The 24,421-nt window shown below is 50.7% G+C and overlaps 1 protein-coding gene and 1 long non-coding RNA gene across 2 annotated transcripts in view; one reads left to right on the forward strand and one right to left on the reverse strand.

The window, feature by feature from the left end:
- Positions 1-1,130: 1,130 nt before the first annotated feature.
- The window catches only part of Mcph1 (microcephalin 1), a 153,775-nt gene continuing 130,484 nt past the window's right edge, over positions 1,131-24,421 (reverse strand). Inside the window, exons 13-14 of the mRNA XM_090353739.1 lie at positions 10,434-10,671; positions 1,131-1,272 (exon numbers count right to left, since the gene is read on the reverse strand). Of these exons, the coding sequence (XP_090209865.1) occupies positions 1,217-1,272; positions 10,434-10,671 (294 nt within the window). The 3' untranslated portion in view covers positions 1,131-1,216. The remainder of the gene's footprint in view (positions 1,273-10,433; positions 10,672-24,421) is intronic.
- Positions 11,387-14,271, forward strand: LOC150049509 (uncharacterized). Its single transcript, XR_016538954.1, has 3 exons — positions 11,387-11,444; positions 12,301-13,233; positions 13,372-14,271. It is a non-coding gene; the product is annotated as an uncharacterized LOC150049509 (long non-coding RNA).

Genomic DNA, 24,421 nt, shown 5'->3' on the forward strand with positions numbered 1-24,421 from the left:
TCGGGCTGGTGGATGGTCTGGCAAATTTTCACACATGTTGCTTTTGTGTTGCGTGCTGAATCTCATCATCATGTTTTACAATGGTTACCTTTATTCCTTACGTTCTGAGAATGCTGTTTGCACAATAGCCTCATGGGTAGGCCGCATCAGGGGCCCCTCGTATGGGTGTGTGAGAGGCCCTGAGGGCTTCAACCGATCAATTCTCTGAGTGGGCCTGGCCTCATCGGTCTGGGTGGGCTCCTGCATGGCCATCTTGTGCACAGCAGCTAACAGAGGGGTCTGGATCAGACGACCCAGCTAGGCCTGGCCTGGCTCCACCCAGCCCTTGGCTGAGGAATGCCTAGGAAGAGAACGGTCTTGGCCTGGAATAAAGGCCAGTCCTAAAGGAACTGAGAGCTGGAGGCTGGAGGCTGGGGTCTGTGAGCTGCCTGCTTTGACTGCTGTTGAGCAGGAGTTTGCTGTGGGGAGATCTGAGGTCCCTCAGGGCTGCCACACATTGAAAAATTTGCATACTGCAAGTGTATTGTTTAGTGATTGCAGTAAGTACACACAGCTGTGTAATCAAAGTCACACCCCAGGTTTAGAATGTTTCCATCACCCCAAAATGTTTGCTGTCCATTCTTCCTACCCCAGCCACTGGAAACCGTTAGTCTATTTTCTTTCTGTAGTTTTCTCTATTCTAGAAACTTTTATCTAAGTGGGGCCACATAGCATGAGCTGTTGAGTCTGGCTTCTTTGACTGGCCTCAAGTGTCCTCGGTGTGGACCCACGCCCGCTCGTGAGCTGCTGTTCATCTGGGCAGACACGGCGGAGTGTGCGTGCCGCCTCGACTAACTGGTGAACGGCCTTCGTGTTCAGTAGGACGTATTCATAAAGGCCAATCAACTTATGGGCGTTCTTTGGCTATTCTTGGCAGTCACACAATTGAAATTAGTTTTTATTCTGGGAGTACAATACTCCTGTGGTGTTTTATTTATGAATATGACTAAGATATATATAAAAAATGCATTCCAGAGAAAGCAGCCAGCAAAGGCTGGCCAGTGCTGCTGCGAGATGTAGATACGCCATCAGCAGGGCCCAGACGAGTTCTGGAGACGAAAGCCACATCACCCACAGGGCAGACACCAGGCTGCCATCGCCTTCCGCATGCCAGCTCCTTCTTCTCATGGCCACCTGGGGACTGCAAGCCCAACACCGTGGCCACGGACCACCGTTCTCACTGAGGCAACAAGTAGTCTTCAAAGTTACACACCCTGTTCTGAGTGATGGAATCTGGGGACAGAAAGAAAAACAGAGTGGCAGTTGCAGTAGCCAGTAAAACAGAAAGATGCACCCATGAAAGCATATCTTCAAAGCCTTAAATGGTTCAGAGCTGTTATCTGTAAGCCACCTTATCCTTATAGCACATGTGGCTTTCAAAAAAAACAGAACAGAATAACATAAAAACAATTCAGTTCCCCAGTTGCACAGGTCACAGTTCAAGTTCAGCCAGCTGTCCTATTAGGTTACAGCACCAGAGCCAGTCCACCACAGTGGAACACCCTGAAAGAATTTGCAACACTTCAAACAGCTCATTAGTGTATGTGATTAGCACGCAATCGATAACACATATAAGCATTCATATAAAACTACCCATCTTTACATGTACTCATTGCTACCGAAATGTTTTTATTAGCATACATTAATTGTATGGAGGGTTAGATTGTGGTAATTTCATGTGTAAAATGTACTTTGAACAAATCTTCTTGTTGTTTTCTCTTCACTTCTTCCTTGGAAAGAAACTTTAAAACATCTGGGTTGCACCTCCATCTTTATTGTGCGTCCTTTGAGGAAGGGTGGTGAGACTGGGGAGCTCTATGTGAGTGGCCATTGCTTGAATTCCTTGATAACAAAATCAAGATCTGCTGAGCCCACAAAAGTTCCACCTATCCAATCACATCTACCTACCCACCCACCCATCCACCCATCCATCCCAACTTCCATCTAACTACTATGGTGTGGGGAAAAGGCTAACTTTAGAAAAGATAAGACGGAGAACTGTGTTCTTGACTCTAACCTCACATACACAGGAGGCAGAAGAAGGATGATGATCTGCAGCCAGCCTGAGACGCTACCTCAACCACCGGGCCAGGTTCACACCCGGAATCACGGCTACACGGGAGGCAGAAGTAGAAGGATCCTGGTTTGAGGCTAGCTGTGGGCAAAAATGTAGTACTTTGACGAAAAATATAACTCATGTCAGAAATGGTAGGACAAAGGCTGAACAAATGCAGCAGTGATACTCACTTGATGCTGGGAAGAAAATGAACTGTACAACTTGTGGGGAAGGAGAGTTGGGAGGGAAAAAGTGGGAGAAAATGAGGGAAGTGGTGACACCATTCAAAAAGAAATGTCCGGGGCTGGGGAGTTTGGCCTCGTGGTGGAGTGCTTGCCTAGCGTGCACGAAGACTGGGTTTGATTCCTTGGTACCACACACATAGGGAAAAAAAAAAAAGAAATGTACCCACTACCTGAATTCACCCTGCGTATCACCTTTATAATATCCATTTTAAAAACCACCTAAAATACAAAAAGGCTAGGGGCATGGCTCAATGGCAGAGTACCTATGTAACAAGCTCACTGCCCTGATTTCAGAGGAGATACAGACAGACAGGTAAACGTCACTCCCCAGTGCACGTGGGCTCATGCCTTACGTGTGTGCTCTGAGGCGGGGTGGGCTGGAACCTGAGGGCTTCTGAGAGGAGGCTCTGAGGCCCATCTGTGTCACACTCAGTGTTGAGTACGCCTCCTGGCAGTCCCAACAAGAAAGCATCTGAGGGCTGAGTGGTCTGGGGCCAGGCAGCACCTCGCAGCGCCACTGTAGACACCATGACACCTCTGCCTTGCCCACTGCCAGGGGTCCACTAGACCACAGCAGACTGCTTTCTCTGCTTCCCCTTGCGAACATGCATCAGGGCTCCTCCTACCTTGCTGGTTCACCAAGTTGCACTTTCATCCCATCCACGGTCTGTCCAGGTCTTGTATGGTCTGGATGGTCTAGTAGGAAGCCAGGTCTTCTCTGGCCTCGATCCCATCCTCTGACTCTGGCTTCAATTCAGTCTTGCCATGTCTACTGCATCCCCAGACCACTCAGCCTTTGCTCTCCCTGCTCCCAGGTTGACAAAAATCTGTCTTCTCTTCTTCACTGAGGTCTTGGCTTAAGTGTAGTTGACAGAATCTGCTGGCCCTGATTCACACCCTGTCAGCCTTGACCCCAGCGTGCTATCTAAACGTGGTAGTCTTATGGCTTCTTCCTTGGATACAACTCCTGCAGGAGCCAGGGCTGCATTTTTCCTGCCATCGTCGCCTACACCTCCAGTGCGTGGAGCATCTCAGTGTGTGAAGGTGTCGTTGCTGGATGGGTGAATGGCCTGTCTGTCACCACGCAGTACTCGAAGGGAACGGGTAGTCCTTCTCACCTCCCTTTCCTGCCTCTCATTGATTGGAGAATCCTGCCACTTCTCTGAAGGCACACTGAGGACTTGGGCCAGGCCACGGCGGTCTGCTGGTACATGTCATTCCTGGAATACCAACCACCAAATGGGAGTCAAATGATATTGTTACAGGGCCAGGCCAGGATTTATCATGGTTCTCCATAATATCCCTTTCCTTCTCTCCCTGTTGCTCCATTCCTTCTTCTCCCTCCTTCCTCTGTTCCATTTTTCCTTGAGACAGGGTCTCAACTGTATCCCAGGCTGCCCACAAACTTCAGATTCTCCTCGCTGAACTTCTCAAGTGCTAGGGTTCTAGCTTCTTTGGGAGGCTAACATGACCCTGTGTGTCCAAACCACAATTTGCTTCTTCTTTCACGCAGTAGATTCTTGTGTTGCTTCTACGCTTCGGCTGCTGTGAATAATGCCATCGTAGATGTGTACCAACAAGCCTCCCTTCCAAACCCTGCTGGTGATTTTGTGGGAGATGTAGACATGGATTGCTAGATCACATGGCAGTTCTCTCATTTTCTGACGAGTCACCATGCTGTTTTTTTCCCCAGCTGGCCAGAGTTCACAATCCTCTCAGCGCTGTGCCAGTTTGCCACGTTCCCGTTGAACACTTGTTATGTTTGAATCTTTTGTTTCGTTTTGGATAGCACCGTTGCAGCGGGCGTGAGTGGTATCTTAGGGTTTAGCCCCCATTTCCCTGATGACCCGTGGTGTCGGGGACTGCTCTGCAAGCTCACTGTACATCCTCACGCTTTCTTTGGAGCCAGTGGTCATTCAAGGGTGCTGCCCATTTTCAGGTTGGTTGTTTTTTCTTGAATTTCAGGTTTCGTTTTTGTATTCTCTGGATATGTGCCCTCATTATTGCAAATATTCCCCCCCATTTCATAGAATGCCTTTTGCCTTCCTCATTGTGTTGGTTAGTACAGGTAAGTCTATAATTGTGATATAGTCCAGTTTGCCCATCTTCACTTTTGATGGATACGTGATGTAGTCCTGTGCGCCCCAGCAGGGCAGAGGGCGTGATGTCTGTTCTGCCTCCTCCAGCTCCAGGAGGAGACGTGGGGACCAGGCTGACACACGGGCCAGTCTTCCTGGCTAGTTTGAGAATGGCTTTCCTTGGCCGAACATCTGCTTCAATGCTTTTCATCAAATACAGTCATTCTAAAGTTCCTGCAGGTGTGAGGGGGCACAATTCACCCTTGACAGGGCCTCCAGCATTCCAGGCTTTATGACGGTCAATAAAAACAGCAGCAGCAACAGCAGTCTACACCCCCACCACCACAAAACTAAAGGCCACAACCCCAGTGCCATAAGAAAATCCCTTACTGTCATCTCCTGAACAGTTAAAGAGTGTCAACGATGAAGTTCAATGGCAAAGACAAGCGAAAAGCACCATCCTGAGGAGAGGCTGAGTTCCGAGTTCCTTCTGTACCCGAGAGGCTTCCAAACCACAGAGTTTCAGAACGCTGAGCAGTGAGCTCTCACGCTAAGCCCAGAGCTGCTTCAGAGGAATCTTCTTTTGCATGGCAGGCCTTGAGAACGTGACCCATCACAGCCACATTCTTCATGCCTGCACCTCAGTGCCAGGTTGCCTTCTGAGGAAGGCACATGTGGCCCAGTGAGGATGCAGGGAGAGGCATTTCACTTTTAGGTTTCTCTTTGGCTTTTCCTATGTGGTTCCCTCTGCCCCCCCCTCCCTACGCCGCTCTCTCCCTCCTCACCCCCCCCCTCACTCCCATCTAAGGACTGAACTCAGGGCCTTGCACTTGACAGGCAAGTGTTATTCCACTGAGCTAAATCCCTAATCCCTCCTATGTGTTTTAGCCATTCTCCAACATAATTCACATGGTTCACGTTGGATTGTGTTGGTGAAGAGTTGCGCAGAGGGACCTGGCAAGTTTGAACAGTTCAGGTGGCCATCCACGGACCCCAGGAGAGCAGTGAATATTGTCTGTTAGGAGCTTCAGCACTCACTCAACTTGTGAACCCACAGTTTCCATCTCTTTCCAGAGCTAAAGTTAAAGTGCCATGCGCCACACATATGCAAAATTTAAGACAAGTCTTGAATCTTAGGTTCAGTTTCAGTTCTCACGCATCTCCATCTGGGCAAGTCCTGGGCTGCTGGGTTTAGATTCCCTGGAGAATGAGGACGCACACTGGGGACAGAAGAGCAGGCTGACGGCGATCTGCTCCCCTCCCGCCTCTCTGGTTTCCCGTCTGCTACCTTCCCCACCTGCCATGCCAGGAGACCAGGCTTGAGATACTGGTGACTAAACCTTGCATGGCCTCCCTCGTAGACCCCAACCAAAAGAAACCCCCCCCAATCACCTGACTCTGCGGTCAGTCATGCAGCAGTGAACAAACTCATGACCCTGAGATGGCCCTGTTATCACACGTGTTTCCCCTGAAGTCACGGACATCAATGTGGGGGGAAAAGTCAAACCAAATGCTCTTTATAGGTTATAAGGAAATCATGTCAAGGCTCAAGTCTTATTTTGGAATCACTATTGAGAATATAAATATATATCTTATCTCCTGAATGTAGGTCATACCATGGAAGAAGGGACCAGAGAATGGAAGTGGTCCAGTGAGAAAGGCCAAGCACCAAGCTGGGGTGAGGAGGGGTGGGGAGTGACCGCATGAACTGAAATGACCACAGCATCATGTCCTAGACTCAGGCTCCACTGGACTACCTCCCTTCCTCACTCCGGGCACAGGTCTGCATTGCTCAACATGTTAAATGGGAATGGAATGTGCCACATAGCACTGCAGGGCGAAGTCTGAAAATTAGAAAATGCCTTCAGCAGTACAGGTATTCCAAAAAAATAAGTAATAAATAAATATAGAACTACCCTACAGACGCCACCCTTGGGCATTCATTCAAAAGATGACAAACCATGACACAGAAAAACAATCAGCACAAATATGTTTCACTACAGTACTTTTCACCACAGCCAACCTATGGAATCAACCTAGAAGTTCCTCAGTGGATGAAAGGACAAGAATATGTGATATTTCTTTATATCTATCTATCTATCTATCTATCTATCTATCTATCTATCTATCTATCTATCCGTCCCCAGGGAATTTACTGATCCATTAGAAAAAAGGATGTTGCATCATTTGCAAAGAAATGGAAGGACCTGGAAAAATAATGTTAAGTGAAGTAAGTCAAGCCCAGAGAGACAAAGGTGGTATCCTATTTTTTCTCCTATATGGAAGTTAGAATTAATCTAAACATATAAAAATACATACTTCAAGGTGGAATCCAAGTGTATATAAGGGTAATAACAGAAATATGGTAGATTCAGGGGAGAACTCAAGATAATTCCTTAGAAAGGCTAACTCACAGTTCAACAAAACCAATACCAGGAAATGGATACTTGAAAAGGAGTAGGCTCAGGGGAGGAAGGTAGACAGATGATGAGAGAGGAGGGGTGGAAATGCAGTCATGAATGAAATCTTGCGAGAAGGGGCTGGGTTGGGTGAACGGGTAAGGGGTGGCTCTGGTCAAGACTCACTGCATTCATACATTACTTTGTTGAATGGTAACTCTTTTCTACAACTACTTCAAGACAGTAATAAAACCTTGAACAAGTGCAAAATAAAGAGAAAACCCACAAAAGTGCTTTCAGATGCTCTTTGGATTACTGAACTCAGGTAAAGGTGACACTTTAGTTGCTGGTGCTGGGAATCTGATTTGTGCTTTCCTGTTTATTTCCATCTGCATTCTAATGCCCACCAGTGTGTTCTGACTCCAAAAATCCCCATTTCTCCTCCTGGGTGAGTGATTCATGAACCATCTTGGCACAAACACAGAGGTGGTTCAGGGAAAGCAGGGCCCCTGGGGTCGGGGAGTAAGGGATATGATGATGGTTCAGGTAACTTTGCTGTCAGGTGTCATGGCAGACACACCACATGCTGTGTGCAGCAGACCAGAGGCAGGGCTTCACCGGCTACTGCCGGGGCCCCTGTGTGATTCTGTTCCATCCCTCTGCCTTCCATCCACAGGCAGGAAGGACAGACTAGGTGAAGGCTGAGGGATCACCCATAGCCTTCCAGCAGACCAGAAGGAAGGCTGTGCATTACCACAGAATCTTGAAGTGTTGGGTGGTTTCTCTTTGAGATATAGACTGTACAGAAGTAGTATGCTTACCACACAGCTGTGGAGGCTAGGATGGCAGATCCGGGGGAAAGACAGACTATTTTGATGTCTTCTTTTACACACACACACACACACACACACCCCTCATAACTATAAAATATAGAAATAAATCAACCCTCAAGCCCTAAGATTCTCCTGCTGGATGGTAACTTTCAAATCTGAAAGTGATATAGTGAGCTACTGCTACAACATTTCTTGAGAAAAGGAGGTGAGGAGAATGCTGTCAAAAACTCAATGCATGTCCTACAAAATTTGAGAAAAGTGAGGGAAGGGGTGGGTTGGAGGGATATGTGAGGATGTTGAGAGGAGAGGCATTGATCAGGATGCATTGTATTCGTAAACTGGTCGAATGGTAACTATTTTTGTACAACTATTTAAAGACAGTAGCATTACAAAAAAAAAAAAAACAAAAACAAACCCTTCTCTGTTAGCAATACTGGGCTTTGAGCTTAGGGTTGTCCTTGCCATGTAGGCACTCTATTGCTGAAACCCATCCCTAAGTTATTTTTATATATTGATTACTTTTGAGATAAGGTCTCATTTTTTCCTCTCAGCATATGACTGGACTGTGATCCACCTTTTTAGGCATCCTGTTGTTCTGAGGAGAGGTATGTGCCACTGTGTCCGTTTATTGCCTGACAACAAGTCTTATGTGTATGCCCAGGCTGGAACTAAGATCCTTTCAATCTCATCCTTCCTGAGTAGTTAAAAATGCAGGGGCTACCTATCTGTATCTGGTTTACTTTTTTTTTTTTTTTTTGCCAGTCCTGGGCTTGCTCAGGGCCTAAGCACTGTCCTTGGACTTTCTCAAGGCTGGAGCTCTACCACTTGAGCTTCAGCACCACTTCCAGCTTTTTTCTAAGTATGTGGTACCGAGGAATTGAACCTGGGTCTTCGTGTATGCTAGGCAAGCACTCTACCATTAGGCTTACTGTATCTGGCTTACTTTTAAGAAATTCAAGTGACTATTTTATCTAAAGTACTCTTGAAACTCCCAAAGATTTGCTCTCACTACAACCCTCATTCTTTCAAACTGATGCTTTCAGTTCGGTATATTCCTATCAATAAAGACCATCATACTGGGAAAACAGAACATCTCCAGTTCAGAGTTGAAGGAGCCACGCGGGCCCGTCAGTGTCAGTGGATGACATAACCAGGCACGGGCGCCCGCGTTACCCCGCAGCCAGGAGGGACGCAGGGGGAAGAGGAGGCTGGGGGGTGGAGGGAGGCTCGGGTCCACGGCATGCTCTGTGAGCTGTGTGTGAACGTGGGCACATGCAAAGGACACTCCTGCACTGGCACACACCTCGAGCTACTGGTTTGTGATTCAACCCAGAAAGCAAAACTATTAACACTACAGGGGCCTAGTATAGAGAGGGGGTCTCTCCCTGCTGGGCCAGGATGGCAGTGCACACAATACCCGGATGCTGCCAAGGACACACGCAGAGGGGTAAGCAGCGACAAATCCAAACAGGACGTGAATGCCAGGAGAAAAGAAACTGAAACTGGGGCTCCCAAGCCCACTCCCACAGTCCGTGCAGCTACACCTGGGGTGAGGAGGAGACAGAATTCACCCCGAGGCCCACGGCGACATGGCAGCCTCGCAAAACAGCCGGAAGCACGGAGCGAGTGACCGGACAGGAGCACAGGAAGTCACCCGAGCTGGGGCCTCTGCACGACCCATTCCCGAACAGGGAAGAGATGACTCGTTGATATGAATCAGCTGACTGAGAAGTGTTCAAAGCACAATTGGGATCTGTAGTCTGTGTCATTTTGATACATACACTTCTCTAGAAAACAAAACAAGAACCTGTGTTTCAGGACATAGGATGTTTGAAGGTTATATTCTTGGAATTTAGGAAAGCGTAAACAACCTCTTGGCTTTTGGAATGTAGTTACAAGGAGTTTGTTTTTAACTTAGTTTCCAGGAAAAAGATAACTTGCTCTGTACCAGGCAGTAAAAAATGACTTGACTGCCACACTGTTAAAAATGCATGGAGGTTGAACATTGATCATTTACAGATATTCACAAAATGCATGTGCCTCTGCCTAAAATGTAACTTGGACACACATGGCCTCTACTTATCTATTAAAGAATACTATCTAGCAATGGTGAAAAAAAAGCTACAAGTTTGGGATTTCAAGACAAGGAGGAAGGTGGATTGAATAAGGCCTAAGGTGGGAGGGAGCAGGGAGGGAGGGGAAAGGGCAGAGAGAGAGAGAGAGAGAGAGAGAGACAGAGGCAGAGAGAGACAGAGACAGAGACAGACAGAGAAGCCAGGTGAGACTCTTGTCTGCAGGGTGAGGCCGAAACGAGCTGTGGTCAGGGTTGGACTCTGTTCCAGCCCCAGCTGGCACCTCACAGCATGGCTGTGTTTGCGTCTATGGGCTTGGAGGCCTTTAGGGTGGGTATCTCGGAAGACCAGGGAGGGTGGACACTAGAGAAGACCACGAGGAGAAGGCGCCTCTGGCAGGTGGAGGGGGCCTTGGGCTGAACCCGCTCTGTGACTGGCTGCTGTGTGCCGTGCTCAGTCCTAACAAACAATTAAAATTTATGCAAAAAGAAAAGCAGAAAATGAATCACACTTCGGAGCTGGCCCAGGAATGTCGTCTGTGGCGTGGGTGTAAAGTTCAGTTTAGGTGAGGAATTACTGTCTGTTCTTTCATTTTCAAGGTGGCATTCTCGTACCATGCACATTAAAACACTGACAATGGGGTGGAAGCGGTCAAGCTTGTCCGGCTCAGGGTGGGGAGCCCTCTTGGATTCCCACCACTGAGGTTCTTACCTAAGACCCACTTTTCTGACAGATACTTGGTGGCTGCGTTCTTCTTTCCACTGTAGGGTCCGACGACGATGCTGGCTCTGTGGGACGACGGGCTGACGTGGCCTCCACACAGGAGCACCAACTCACACAGCTTGGCCCTGGGCGGGCTGCTGGCTGGGGTGATGAACATGGAGCGCTCGTCAGCGAAGAGGGTCCCCTGGTACTGGCCAGCACAGAGTTGGCGCTCACGTCGGCGGAGCTGTGGGCAGACACAGGGAGGTCACACAGGCACGGACACCTCGCTTGTCACAGAGAGCGGGTGCCTTCCTTTGCGGAGAGAAGAACAGGCTCCCCGGCTGAGACAAAGTGCCTGTGGAGCAACCATTCAGTGGAGGAAAGATTAGCTTCACCTCTCAGCCTCAGCGTCCACAGTCCGTGGTCCGCTGGCCTCGCTGCTATGGGCTTGTGGTGGAGAGGAGCAAAAGAGGCTCACCTCATGAGGCCCAGAGAGCAGAGGGCAAGAGGAAGTGGGGCAGTCTGCCACGGACACCCGGTGACCTACATCCTCCAGTCAGACCCCCGTCCTTTAGAAGTCCATCTATGACCCATTAATAATCAGTGGTGAAGTCAGAATGCTCATGAGCCAGTCATCTCAAGGGGTCACTGGTCTTCCACACGCCAGCCTTTTCTGGGTGCTCTGAATCCAACCTGCAGAAGCTGCCCAAGCTGAGAAGCACTTTAAATTCTTAAGAACCCATGAAGATGGGGAGATTGATGACATAACATTGGTTTCCAAAATGGCCATGAATAAGACTCCTAAGAAAACCAACTTACAGGCAAGATGGGTTACCCTGGAACCATTAGACGTTTTCAAACGGCAACTAAAGTCATCAGTTGTGCAGATGTGTGTTCTGCACATCTTGCTTAGGTAGCTCTGATAGCTGCTGCATGAGATCTGAGGCTCTGCAAATGTGGTCGGAAGGTATCAGTCAGCCTCGGGGCTGCCAGAGCTCAACTCATCCCACAGTCTAGGTGAGTGAAGGGAGAGCAGGCGATCTGGAAGGAGAATTCCTGTAGCCATTCCCCCAATAAGCACCCTGGGAGAGAGAGGTGTGTAGAGGATGCTTCAGTGAGTGATGACGAAAGGATTTGAAAGGTGTTATAGATAGAGAGCAGCATCCGAGAAACAGGTATAAAACTATCGTCTTTTCTACTCCTGCAAAGGTCAGGTCATCTGGTTGACCTAAGGAACAGTGGGAAAATGAAATTGAGAACCAGAGGTGTGGACATGAACCCCTGAATCTGAGCGTTTACTGCATCCATGTGCATGTGCAAGGAAAGGAGCTCACTGCCACAGAAACTACAACTGGAACTTGTTTTTCTTTTTTTGGTGCCAGTTTGGGGCTTGAACTCAGGGCCTGGGCACTATCCCTGAGCTTTCTCTAGTGCTGTACCACTTCAGCCACAGCTCCATTTGTGGCTTTTGTGTGTGGGTGTGGGTCCTGGGGCTTGAACTCAATCTGGGTGCTGTCCCTGAGCTCTTCAGGGCAAGACAACCACTCTACCCTCGAACCACAGCCCCACTTCCCATTTTCTAGAGGTTAATTGGAGATAAGAGTCTCAGGTCCTTTGGTGCCCGGGCTGGCTTTGAGCCTCGGTCCTCAGATCTCAGCCTCCTGAGTAGCTATGATAACAGGTGTGAGCCATTACCTCAGCTTTTCTTCTTGTTGTTTTGTTTTGTTTTGGTAGTTAAGTTTGGAGATAAGTCTCCTGGGCTTTTCGCCAGGGCTGGCTGTGAACTGCAGTTCTCAGATCTCAGCCTCCTGAGGAGCTGGGGTAACAGGTGTGAGCCACTGACGCCTGGCTGACTGGCATATTTTTCCTACAGAGACAACAGGACACACGACTCGCTTGCTACTGAACTTCCAGTACAGGAAGGCCTTAAGAACAGGATGCTTGCCCAGCGTTCCCAGAGGACACTGCCCTTTATTCCCCATCTCGGCCCCAGGAGTTTCCTGTCACCAGGCCTCAGTGATGGGTAGAGTTGTCTAAGAGCACGGTTATCAACGCAGCCTCATCCCCGAGCCCCTCTGAGCCTTTGAAGGCATGCAGGACAAAACTGCCTGGCTGCAGAGGGCTGAGATGTTGTCTCAGAATCCTGACCTGATCCATCCACTTTCCTAGTGAAGAGGTGAGAAAAAACAAATCACAGCTCTCATTCAGACAAGAGAGAGACCCATGAGGAGCTATCGTGGGCGCAAAGGGCAACCTGAAGGACACATTCATAAACTAGAACCCTCCTCCCTGACCACATGCGATCCTCTTGCTGGGCCACCAGTTCTTAATGATCACAAGCCGTCAAACTACTCAAAGGCAAAATAAAAGCTAATAATCAAGAAAGAAGCTCCCGTCACATACTCTGAGAGTGTGTGCAGTCTCACGAAGCACAGCCGCTTCCCTGCAGAACGTGATGTCTTGTGAAGAGTCACAGGGCCCGCTCAGTGGCTCATGCCTGTAATACCCACTACCCAGGACATTGTGAGGACTGAGGCAAGCCTGCAAAAAGTCCCCAAGAGCTCATCCTAATCATTACAAAGCCAGGCCTGATGTCACGTCCTTGTGACCCCAGCAACTAGGGGATTGTAAATAGGAGGACTGCAGACCTGGCTAGCCTGGACAAAAATGGGGGAAACCTTATTAAGAAAAATAAACAACACAAAATGGGCTTGAGGTGAAGCTCAGGAGTCTATGGCTAGTAAGATCCTCTGCCCCTGCCCCTGAAAAATAAAAAGACTCATGGAAGAAAAGGGAGCTGAACCAAGTGAGTTGAATGGCTGGGTTCAAGCAGCCTCCCATGTAAGCAGAGGGCAGCAGTCAGGTGCATTCTGGGTGGTGCTTGGTGGGTCTCTGGTTCCTAGGAAGGTGACCCAAAATGATCTCTCTGTCCTTGTCCTCACAGGCACGGGGAGGCCAAGGAGCCACTGGCCCTGACTTCTTGGAAGAGCATGGAGCACTGGAGTTGTCAGAGAAGCTACTGATTCACCAGGCATGGCTGGAACCCTTCCAGTCCAGTCACCTGGAAGCAGCACAGCAGACCGTGCTGTTTGCAGAGCGGAGGCAAGGCAGAATTCCCCATGCTTCTGGGGCCAAGGAATCCTGGCTGTTTATCCATGGACTGAAATGCTAAACCCCACAGGAGCTCATGGTTGACTTACTCAGCCAGGATGGTGGATTTTAGTGACAGGCGCTCCTCTGGGTGGGGGGTCACTGGCCGGTGCCATATGTAGATGAAGGGGTACAGCTCTTTCTGATGGCAGTAATGGTGGTCAGGCATTGAACTGAGGGGGGGGAGGCGCACGTCAGCCTTCGCTCAGCTCTGCTCCTCACCAGAAGCAAAGACAAGAATCCACAATCTGCCATCACATAAACAATGCCATACCTCTGCTTCCAAGATGCACAACTGAACAACACACATGGCGAGAATCTTGGGGGTGGTCCGGGGGCCGAGGGTGCCACTGCAGCGCCCTCTCAAGTGGCACAGAAAGCATGGGTAGGCGCCAGGATGAGTTCATCGTGGGTTTGAAATATGAAGTGCTTCAGTTCCTCCTAATTGGTAAAGAGTCAGTGCTGCCCAGTAAATTGCCTTGTCGGGGCCCTGATGTCCTCCCATGCCGCTGAACACGGGAAGAGGGTCCCCACACAGCACAGCCCATGAGCCTTCCTCTGTGAGCCATCTGCCTTACCCACCCCGCCCTGGGTACCTCTCATCCACCTGCCACTTCTCTTGGGCTGTTTCTCTCTCTTCCTCCAGACCTGTCCATGCTGGTGTCCTACCAGGCCGGCCCTTGCTCTTTGTTCTTTCTGCTCATCTCTTGGTGAGAGATGAAAGCAGCCCCCCACCCTGGGGCCTGGGAAGCCTCTGCAGGCCAGTGACGCCACCTTGTAGGTCCAGCTCAGACCTCTTTCCAGAACCTCCTGTTGTGCTGCTTTGGGGTCACTCACTCATGATCCCCCCCCGGCCTTTCCCCCTCCCCCCAGGGCCTGTCTGGTTCAGGGATGCTCCTCTAACCTGATCAAGACGCCCCTCCCCCCCCCCACCACAGGGCCTGTGTGCTCTCGCCTACTCCCCCTCCGTTTTGGGATCCCACCCTTCCAGCTGTCCTAGGTCCCTTGTCACACGACCCTGCCCCTCACATCACGACTCTACTAAGCTTCATCTTCAGGATACACACAAGTCCAGGTGCAGCCGGCTGCCGGCCTCTTCCAGCCTGGAGGAACGCCCGGCCCTGCCCTCCGGTCTGAACTCCTCTACCTCTCTGGCCTCAGAGACAGTCCAGCGCAGAGGGAATTTAGAAGCACTAAGAACCATCATGACGCGTCTCCGTTTGAAGGGCTGGTGGCTCATTTCACTCAGCAAACACGGAAGCCCCCGAGGCCAGCTGTCTAACCTGTGCGTGTCCCGTGCCCGGCTCCCACTGTGTGTGGACACGCTGGCACAGGCCTGCTTTGAGCTTCTGCATGGGGCCCGCTCTCTGCCTGGGATGGCCTTCCCCTCTGTCACACTTTGTCCTCACTGTCACCTCCTCAGCAAGGCCTGTCCTACATGCCACCGGCACGGCCTCCTTCGCCTGGTGTCTTAGCCCTGCCTTCTGGTGTCACAAATCCTTGATTCACTTGCTCAGTGCCCCTCCTGTCAGGTCCATGCAGGGCCTTCTGCTTTGCTCAGTGCTGGTCCCCTGCGCGGTCCTGGTCTGGGGCATGGCTGGGTGCTCGTCCGGGGTTGAACGGGCTGAGTTTAGTGGTAACTACACATCTCGGTGTGCTCTATGGAGTGGGGCCTCGGGAAAACTCCCACTGTAGCTCCACAGCAAATCCCTCTCTTCAGTGGCATCAGGGCAGCATCTGCAGCAGGGATTTCAAAAGGCGGAGGTCGGGGAGGACGGGAACCCTGGGAGAGAGCCTCAAGGCTGGCCTCCTGCCAACCTGGACAGGGAGCTGGGAGGAGGAGGGGCAGAGGTGTCGGGGATGGAAGCTGACAGGCTGCAGTGGGTGCAGAGGGGCGGGGCGGGGTCCAGGAAGACTCAACAGAGACTGGGAGGATAAGGATGTGGCCAAGCCCACCGTGCCATAGAGGAGCAGGGGCTGTAAAGGTGTAGATGAGCAGAGGAGTGGAGCGAGGAGGGGGCTGCCACAGGCAAGAGCCTGTGGCAGGCAGCAGGAGGGGGGGGCCATGGCCAGCCAATGGAAGTGTGTGTGGGGGGGGTGTGGTCCATGCCAAGTACCCCCAACTTGTACCTGACCCCGTTTCTTCACTAGGTACTATGTTGTCCACCTGTCTCCCGTTTCTTTCTTTTCTCACGGTCCCCGTCTACCTAGTCTTGAAACTTCAGAAAGCTTTGATTTTCCCTCTTCTTCGCCCCGTTTGCTGAATGCACTGCGGCACCACATTGTGTCTTCATTCCTCCTGTCCCTAGAAGCTCAGCGAGTGCCAGTATGAGAGAGGCCAGAGGCCCAGGAAGAGCAAGAGCTCAACTCCAGCCCTTCCCCATCAGTGCTATGAGAAGACCTGGATGCTCCCTCACTGCAAGTGCATCTACCGACCGAGGTTCTGCTGAACTCATCTCAAGCAGCCTGGCAAGGAGGACCAAGGGACCTCTGAGGCGTTAAAGACGTGTGTGTGTGTGTGTGTGTGTGTGTGTGTGTGTGTGTGTGTGTGTGTGTAGGTATAAATGCACACTCTTATAGAACCATTATACAAAGGTCGCAGTGCTAAGCCAACAGAGGAGCTCGGAGTCCAGATGGCAGACCCTGGCTGGGAGGGCAGGCGGTGGGAAGGACCCTGTCTCCAAGCTAGTAGCCACTCAGCCCACACATCTGCGTGTGTTTGAGAGAGCTGGGTGCAGAGAACATTTAACAGCCTGATGACGGGAGGAGAGGAGAGTGTTGGAGCCAGGAGACACCTCAGTGGGGTGGGGGGGGGGGCGGGATCCTCACGTCCTGGTGGTAAAAGCCACAGGCAGAGCACGTGCTGGCGCTTGCGGGAGGGTGGTTTACTCATCTGCCTTGGTTTCCACACTTCAGTGCTTCAGAACAAAAGCGGAGAGAAATCCTTTCGACTTTCTGCTGAGCACACACATGGGGTGAGGTGCGGAGGAGCTGCGGGCGGCTGCCAGCCTGAGTCTCTGCGGTAGTGCCCCGGTGGCACGCATGCTGTGGTGGAACTGCCAGGGAAAGCCGACCCCAAGGCCCGCGGGAGAGAAGGTCTCGCTGCCTCAGGCCGCCTTCAAATTCACACTTTGTGAAGAAAGTGAAATCAGGAGTCTGTCCAGGTGGCGTCCGGCGTGCAGGCCAGGTCAGCGCCGTGTTCTACTTTCACTGAGCGCTCTCCATCAGTGCCAGAACTCATGGTGGCCAAACTTGGATTTTAAAAGCAGCATTTGAGTCCTAACGGCTACACAAGTGACGGGGACATAGCTGCCTGGGGAATCCACAAATAACTTTCCAAAAAGTCATAAATCTGGACCACATGCCTCGTACTTTTCAACAACTGCAGGAGGCATGTCAAAGCTTGAACCCCGTAGACTGGCCTTTGCTTCGGCTGATTGGAGCCATGTGCAGGCACTGCAGGGACAGTGAGAGGTTGGCTCTGAACGGCCTTTGATTGCCTTTAATTTCTGCATTTCTAAAATCACGATAAGACACTGATGAAACTCACTCTTTGGTTTTTTATTGGATTTTTACTTGCTCCTTTAAAAACTGTAGGCCACGTGTGAACCACATAACATATACTGGTGTGTGTCTGCACAGTAATTCCAAGTTGAGATTTGCAAGCACATTTTGAAAAGCCTGCACCCCAATAGCCCAACAGGCTCCCCGTTCCTCAGAGGAACAGTTCTCAGCTTGGGGTGGACTTACCAGGCAGCAGCCGACGGCCACCCCCTGTAGCTCCTGTGGCCCAGGCTGGACCAGAAAGTTTTGACAGGGAATCTAATGGCTGCCTGGAGTGAGAAAGGATGGTGACAGAACGTCCCAAATATCACTGTTCCTGTAGTCACTGAAGAATTTCAAGCCTGACCTCCCACGCCAGATGTCCTGATTTAATTCAAGGAGGTTCATGGGTAACAATGTCACGCCCACGACCAAAGGGTGGAATAACAAGAATGCATGCTCGTGGATGGCGTGAAGTCCTACACAAGCAGCAGAGGTGCCGGCGTGTGGCAGAGGTGGACTGTCCTGCAGAAGTGGGGACAGGTCCCTCCGGGGTCTGTGGAGAGCCGGCTGACCCTCCAGGTTCAGGGAGGGCACTGCAGAGAGAAGGCCCCAAGACCTGCTGGGGATGGGTATGCAGGGGCGGAGTTTGCTGCCACCGGGGCAGAGATGGGGCTTTAATAAAAATGGCCACGTGGGCAGGGGAAGGAATATTACCGAGTGCGGTCATGATCACCGACCTTCTGCAAGTTGGCTTTTCCCCTGGAATGCTGGGGATGGGACCCAGGCCTGGCACATGAGAAGCCTGTGTGCTATCCCGCCTGAGCTCTCCCTGGCCTGTGAGGGCAGAGCTTTTATCCACAGCTATATTTTAGTTTATGATTGAGGAAATAGAAGAGTGGCCTGTGGTGAATTTTCAGTTTTAACTTGGGAGAAATGACATCTGATTTCTCAAAACCATTTTTTCCCCTCCCTCTACTTTTGAGAGTTGCTAGATGTTTTGGGTATTTCATGTTTTGTACAAGTAAATGGAAACAAATTTACCATTTCAGTTTCAAGGATTTGTGTGCCCTGAGGTTTATAAAAAGAAGCATATTCCTAAAAAGCTCAAGAGAAGCACTCTTCAGAATCTTACAATCCATTTGGACTTTGAAATTTATGGACGGCCATCAAAACATGGAGTGAATAGAGCAAAGTCTCACTGACACATTTTATTATTTAAACCAAATCTACCAATCCATTCTTTTTCTGTTTAAGGCCAGGGGCCACTCCCCTCATCACAGCCCCTGTGGCTCTGTAGACAAACCTGCCTGGACTCCCTCTCCCCTCTCTCTACAGCTTCCAGCCACTCAAGGCAAAGGCATGGCCACATTATGCCAGAAACTCTCCTGGGCTCTCTGTGTCTCTAAGGAATGCCTGCTCATTTCTGTGGCTTACTTCTGCGGAGTCTTTGGAGAAGAAATGCAACATGGAGCTTTTCCATGATGTGCCGTGTGGGGTCAGGAAGATATCCAAGCGCGAGGCGTGTCCCCGGCTGGAGTCTCAGGGCCCTCACCCTGGGTGAAGAGAGCAGGGAGCGGGGAGAGAGGAGCAGCCAGCAAGCTCTCAAGGAAAGAGCTTTCTCAAGTGGGCATTTTGGGAAGGACAAAGAACTGCCAGGTAGTGAGTCAGCACCCCAGCCTTGGGGCTGGCAGTGCGGGCCTTGGGTCTCAGCACCTCACTGGTCCCCTGCCACTGTGGAGGCAAGAGCCCTGAGCTGCATGGTGAGGTCTAGCTGTGACATAAAAAGGTCACTTGTGGGGCCAGGAGTTTGGCCTAGTGGTAGAGTGCTTGCCTAGCATGCACAAAGACCTGGGTTCGATTCCTCGGTACCACATACATAGAAAAAAGCCAGAAGTGGTTCTGTGGCTCAAGTGGTAGAGCTCTAGCCTTGAGAAGGTCCAAGGACAGTGCTCAGGCCCTGAGCTCAAGCCCAGGACTGGCAAAAAAAAAAAAAAAAAGGGTCACTTGTACAACATAGTGGCCTCAGGCCCATTCTCTGGCTTGCTGCTTCTTATTTGGGATTCTGTGGGTCATTCTGTACTTTGCACCTCAGTTTGTTCTCAGTTACTCTGAAAAGCTTCTGTTGCACTCCCTGGCAGGAGGACAGAGGCTGGGCGCGAAGCATGCCTTCACATTCCATGGTCTTTCAACCCAAACAAGGAGAGAGGGCGGGAGACGAGGGCGCTGCCTCCTGATGTCAATGGCTGGTCTTCACCACCAGCTCTGGGCCAGGGCTCTGCAGCGGGACCAAGATGAAGACCAATGTCACCGGGAAAGCCACTTCACAGGGAGCAGCCGAGCCTGAGGACCCAAACCAGCCAGGGGAAGCAGTCCCTCAGAGCCACCAAGCCAGCCAGAGGGACAGCACAAACACCAGCCCTTCCGGGACCTTCCAGGACCTGTGTCCCTTTCATGTCCAGCATGAGGACCAGAAGAGACAGGGGCTGGAGAGCCTTGAACAAGTGAACTGTCATAAAAAGCAAAATCAAACCCTCGCAATCCAACGATACCCCCTCTCCACCTGCCCAACAACAACCCTCGTGAATACAGTAACTCAGTGGAATGCTGTCTTGTAGTCTTTGAAATGTCCTGAGATTTTCCCACTTGTGTGTGGACACCCAGCCACAGCCTCCCCAGGGCACAGATGCTTAACTTTCTCTGTGTACTCCACTTGTAAATCAAATTTCCTGAGTCATGGTTTTCAAGCAATTAAAGGTATAATTTTACTTGTACAAAGTTTGATGATGTGGACCAAGTGGGCAAAAAATACTTAATCAAAATGTAGAAGATTTCTATCATTACCTGGACCTCTTATGCCGCCCCTTCCTCTGTATTGTGCCAAGAAAATGGAAGACAAATTGGAGTTGGTCCTTTTGAAAACTACATGGTAAGGGACCCATTTGTACAGGGCTAGAGACCTCAGAGAAAGGCATGTACAGTAGTGGGGAGGCAAGCAGCAGCTGCTTACCACTTCCTGCATTTCATTCCCCTATTCTTTATATTTAGTATGGATTCATTCCTGGGAAAATTGAGAGAAATGTAGGCTAGTGATTAGGGGAGAGAAATAGTAAGGGCAGAGAATACCCAGGGGACAGATGCTATGATTGCAGGCCCAGAGAGAGAAAACCTCGTACACACATACACACAAGCAGATATGCACACACAGAGGTACACACAGTGTGCTGTAAAGCACACACAGGCATGCACGGACACACGAGCACAGTATTGACATGTAACCCAGCATGCGAGCACAGTTACACACTCGGTACATTAATATGCACATCCACATTGACACGTTCTCGTTGCCTTTCTATTTGAAGGCCATTCTTACTTAGGCCAGGCCTTATTTAGTTTATTGCATCTCTTAAAATAGCCCTAATGATATGACATCTGAAAACACAAAAGCGGGGTCAGACCCAGGAACAGTTTAAAAGAGTAAAATAGGCAGGGCTGGGCCAAGAGGTGACTAAGAGGGAATGAGATAAGATCTGTCTACAAATACCTGGAGGCTGTAAACAACAAGGAAAGTGACAAAACCTGGCCAGCCAACAACAAAGACTGCCCAGGAACTCGCTGCACACTGGGGAAGGGAGGTGAGCAGCTGGGCAGGAGCCGGACCACACTGGGCCTGTGTGCAGGGTGCAGGGTAGAGAGGCCTCTCCCTCCCATGTGCAGTGCCCTCCTCCTGGGCATTTGTCCAGGATTTAGCCACCAGCCCACTTTCATGGCTGCTGGGGTAGCCCAGGTGTCAGGTATCACGTGGCTGAGCTGGCCTCTGGACCAGCGCCCCTCTTCCTCCACACTCTGCCCACCATGACCTCACTCTCCACGTACCCCACCCCACCCTTTCCCTGACCTCTGCTCTGGGGCACCCCCATGCCATCTGAACCCGCCAGCAGCTTTCGGTGAAGCTCAACGTGAACTCCATGACTCCTGGGCAGAGTCCTAGCGCAGGCAGCTGGCATTTGTATGGAAGGGAGGGGAAAGAAACACAGGCAGCTGGAGGGCCAGATCTTGAACCTGCAGATGAGGGAAATTACTAGAAATTTAAGAGTATAGCTCAATGTTTTCCAAAGACACACTTCCAGAAAAAATGGAGACTGGGGCAGGGACTGCAAAGGAAGAAGTGGCCTAGTCTTTAGCTTTCGCCTTCTCTGGCTATGGTGGCCTTGCCTGTCTCGAAACAGGTGGATTTAGTGCCATAAACTCATCAGGCCTGTTTCCAGCACTGTGTGTGTGTGTGTGTGTGTGTGTGTGTGTGTGTGTGTGTGTGTGTGTGTGTGTGTGTGTGTGTGTACGCGCGTGCGTGTGTGTGCATCCAGCGGCGTAACGTTCTGGCTCCTCAGTACCTGGCCTTGGTGAAGGGCCGGTGGCTGCTGTGACAGAATGGATGGACATCTGCTGGGGGACCAGACCTCCTTTCCTCAGCAGTCTTAGTAATCCATCTAGACAATGCTTTCAAACCCCTCGAAGGCCGAGAGCCTTTCCCTTCATAGCCATAGCCACTGGCTGTGGTCCGGTGAGCAGGACTGAGAGAAATCTTTCCCTTTGAAGCCTGTAGGCGTTGGCAGTCCTTGGGTCTTGGGCTTGCCGGGATGCAGTGTGAGGCCGAGAGGGCACACTCTCTGGATCCCAGCAGAGACCATGCTGGCAGGATGGCCAGGGCAGGGGTGGCACTGCAGCCACAAGGCCAACCCAAATGGCCTTCAAGAAACAGATTCTTGGACTGGAAGCAGGGCCTAGTGGTAGAGTGCTCACCTAGCATGCACAAAGTCCCGGGTTCCATACTCACAGTACCACATAGCCACCCCTTCACTGATCTGGAGAAGGCCCAGGACCTCCTAGGTGCTGTGCATTCCACTTCCATCCATTCTGCCCGGACCACCCTGGGAGCCTCCTGAGGGTCCATGGGGACTCAGCAGGGTGGGTGGCACACATCCGTGCTGGAGGGGGAGGCTGGAGGCTGCTCCTTCTCTATGGTAGCATCCTGACCCGACCTTTCAGAAAAGGGTGGGCGGCGTCCAGTTAAAAAACCAACTCAGCTCCAGCCTTGTCTCCATTCACAAATGGGCCGGTAAACCAGGAGCTACTTCCACAGGTTGAACAATGTACTGAACACTGAGTGGCAGCAGACGACAATGCTCTCACACTTATTAACACAGAAGACAATTGCTCTGACAAGGGGTTACTTTTCACATAGAAAATTACTCCAGTTACAAAACCTCATATATTATATATGTATATATAGGTATTAGGTACAGAGTGTATATTTATTACATATATGCTATACATATGTTTAAGTAGAGAATTTCTCCACTTGCTTTATTTGTTTAACCCTGATGGCTTATTTTAAAGAAATATTTAAATCTCTAAACGAATCTCTGTGTAATTTCCTATCTGCACCTGACCCCATTACTTACGTTTTTTTTTTAAAAAAACCCTAAAAAACAAAAATAAAGATAGAGTCTATTCCAACGCCAGATGACTCAGCCAGCACCTGAGCATTTGTTGTACTTGTGTGTTCTGAGGCTTGGAACTTCCTGCTTCAATAAAATACCAAACAAGTTGTGTTTCCTTCACAAATAAGCTATTACATCAAGCTCTGTTCCTATAATTTCAGGGTTTTGTCTCCATTCCAACATTTTCTTTGGCAAATGTAGAAACATTCTAATTAAAGTGGGAAGGAAAACAAGCATCATTCATCACAATGAGTGCACAGAGCACTTCCTCGTGTTTTCCCTCGCTCCCTGGGCGCGGGACTGGGGGACCAGTGTCTGCGGCGTGTGGTCCCTGACTCAGTCCTAGGTAGTGGCTTCGAGAGACGCCTGAGTCACTCGTAAAAAATTCCAAAGGTATCAATAATTCCTGTCCCGAGTTTAGCATTCTTTCCTGAGCATATCCTTCCGCCAAAGCAGGAAGGCACTGCTTTTAGGTGATCACGTAACAACATCAAGGCTTCTTTTTAAGCTTCTCCGCTGAGGAGGAGGCCTTCCTATTCGTATGACCTCGGAAGCAGAGTTCAAAGGATCGGTCTCACTTCCCAGGCGCCCTTCCCAGGCCCAGCCATGTGTGTGCTTTCAGATGTGCCACCTAAACAGGTTTCACGCCTCCCAAAGTACACGGCTTCAGGAATCACAAGTCCCGGGGCCATCTTCACCAGGCCCCGCACAACATGTGTGGCCGGCCTGCAGCATCCAGGACCCAGAGCAAAAGCTCCTTAGGTTTAGCCCAACAGGTCTGTGAGAGTCATGTTCTGGAGTGTCCCATCTGCAGCAGAGGGGCCTGGCTGTCCCTTCCGATTCCAGCCAGACCTCTCCAGGCTCCAGTGGGGATGAATGGGAGGACACTCCACTCAAGGTGCTCTGCCATTTGCTGAAGGCCTTTACCCACAGACTTTCACCTGAGCCTCCCCAGGCTACCAATGTCTCTGTTACCCCTCTACCCTGGTCCTCACCACAGCATCCTGAATGCCTCTCTGACGTCCTGAGTCAGACCTGTAGGATTCTCACTTCGTGGCCAGAGCAAAGCCCGCTTCCCACGTTGGTCTGCGTCTGGCTCCATGCCTTGTAGCTCCAGGACTATGGCTCAGCTGCAAGGCTTTCCTCACTTTCCCACTCGGCGCCTCAACTCCAACCTCCTCCCCCTTCTCAACAAGGCAGCTGGCTGCCCTCACCCGCCCCGTACCCACCCTCCTCTGTCTTCCCCAGCCTCAACGCCTGCTTTTTCCTCCTGGCATCCCGAGTCTCAGGCCCACGCCGGCCACAGAGGTGGCGCAGTGACCTCTGTTTTATTGATGGAGGTCAAGGATTTGGAAGACAATGTCTAAACATCCCTGTTAGAAACAAACCGAACCTCCATCTGCTTGATCCTGCCAGATGCAGTTCTGGCTTCGGACATCAGTGAAAAGTAGTTTGGAAAACTTAGATCTTCCTGAAGTCTTGAAAATACATAGACATGAAAGAGAGAGAGAAATAGAATCATCTTTTCTTCTGACTTTTAGCTTCACACGTGCTCAAGTGTGACACGGGGACGCAGTCTCAGCAGAACTTCCAGCGATGATCCGAGCCCTCTCATTCTTCTCAGACAGCTCAGAAACAAGGGGGTGGATCTGAGCGTGGCCATCTCTGCCCAGGACACCTGACCCACCCAGCTGGATGGGAGCCGGCATCCAGGGCTCCACAGAGCAGGCCCACGCCCACGACTCCTAAAGGACCGAAAGGGTGAGACCCCGAAGGGAGGGCCAGCCTGCCCAGCCCCCC

This window comes from Megascapheus bottae, chromosome 20 (genome assembly GCF_031878675.1).
Source record: "Megascapheus bottae isolate mThoBot1 chromosome 20, mThoBot2.hap1, whole genome shotgun sequence".
NCBI lineage: Eukaryota > Metazoa > Chordata > Mammalia > Rodentia > Geomyidae > Megascapheus > Megascapheus bottae.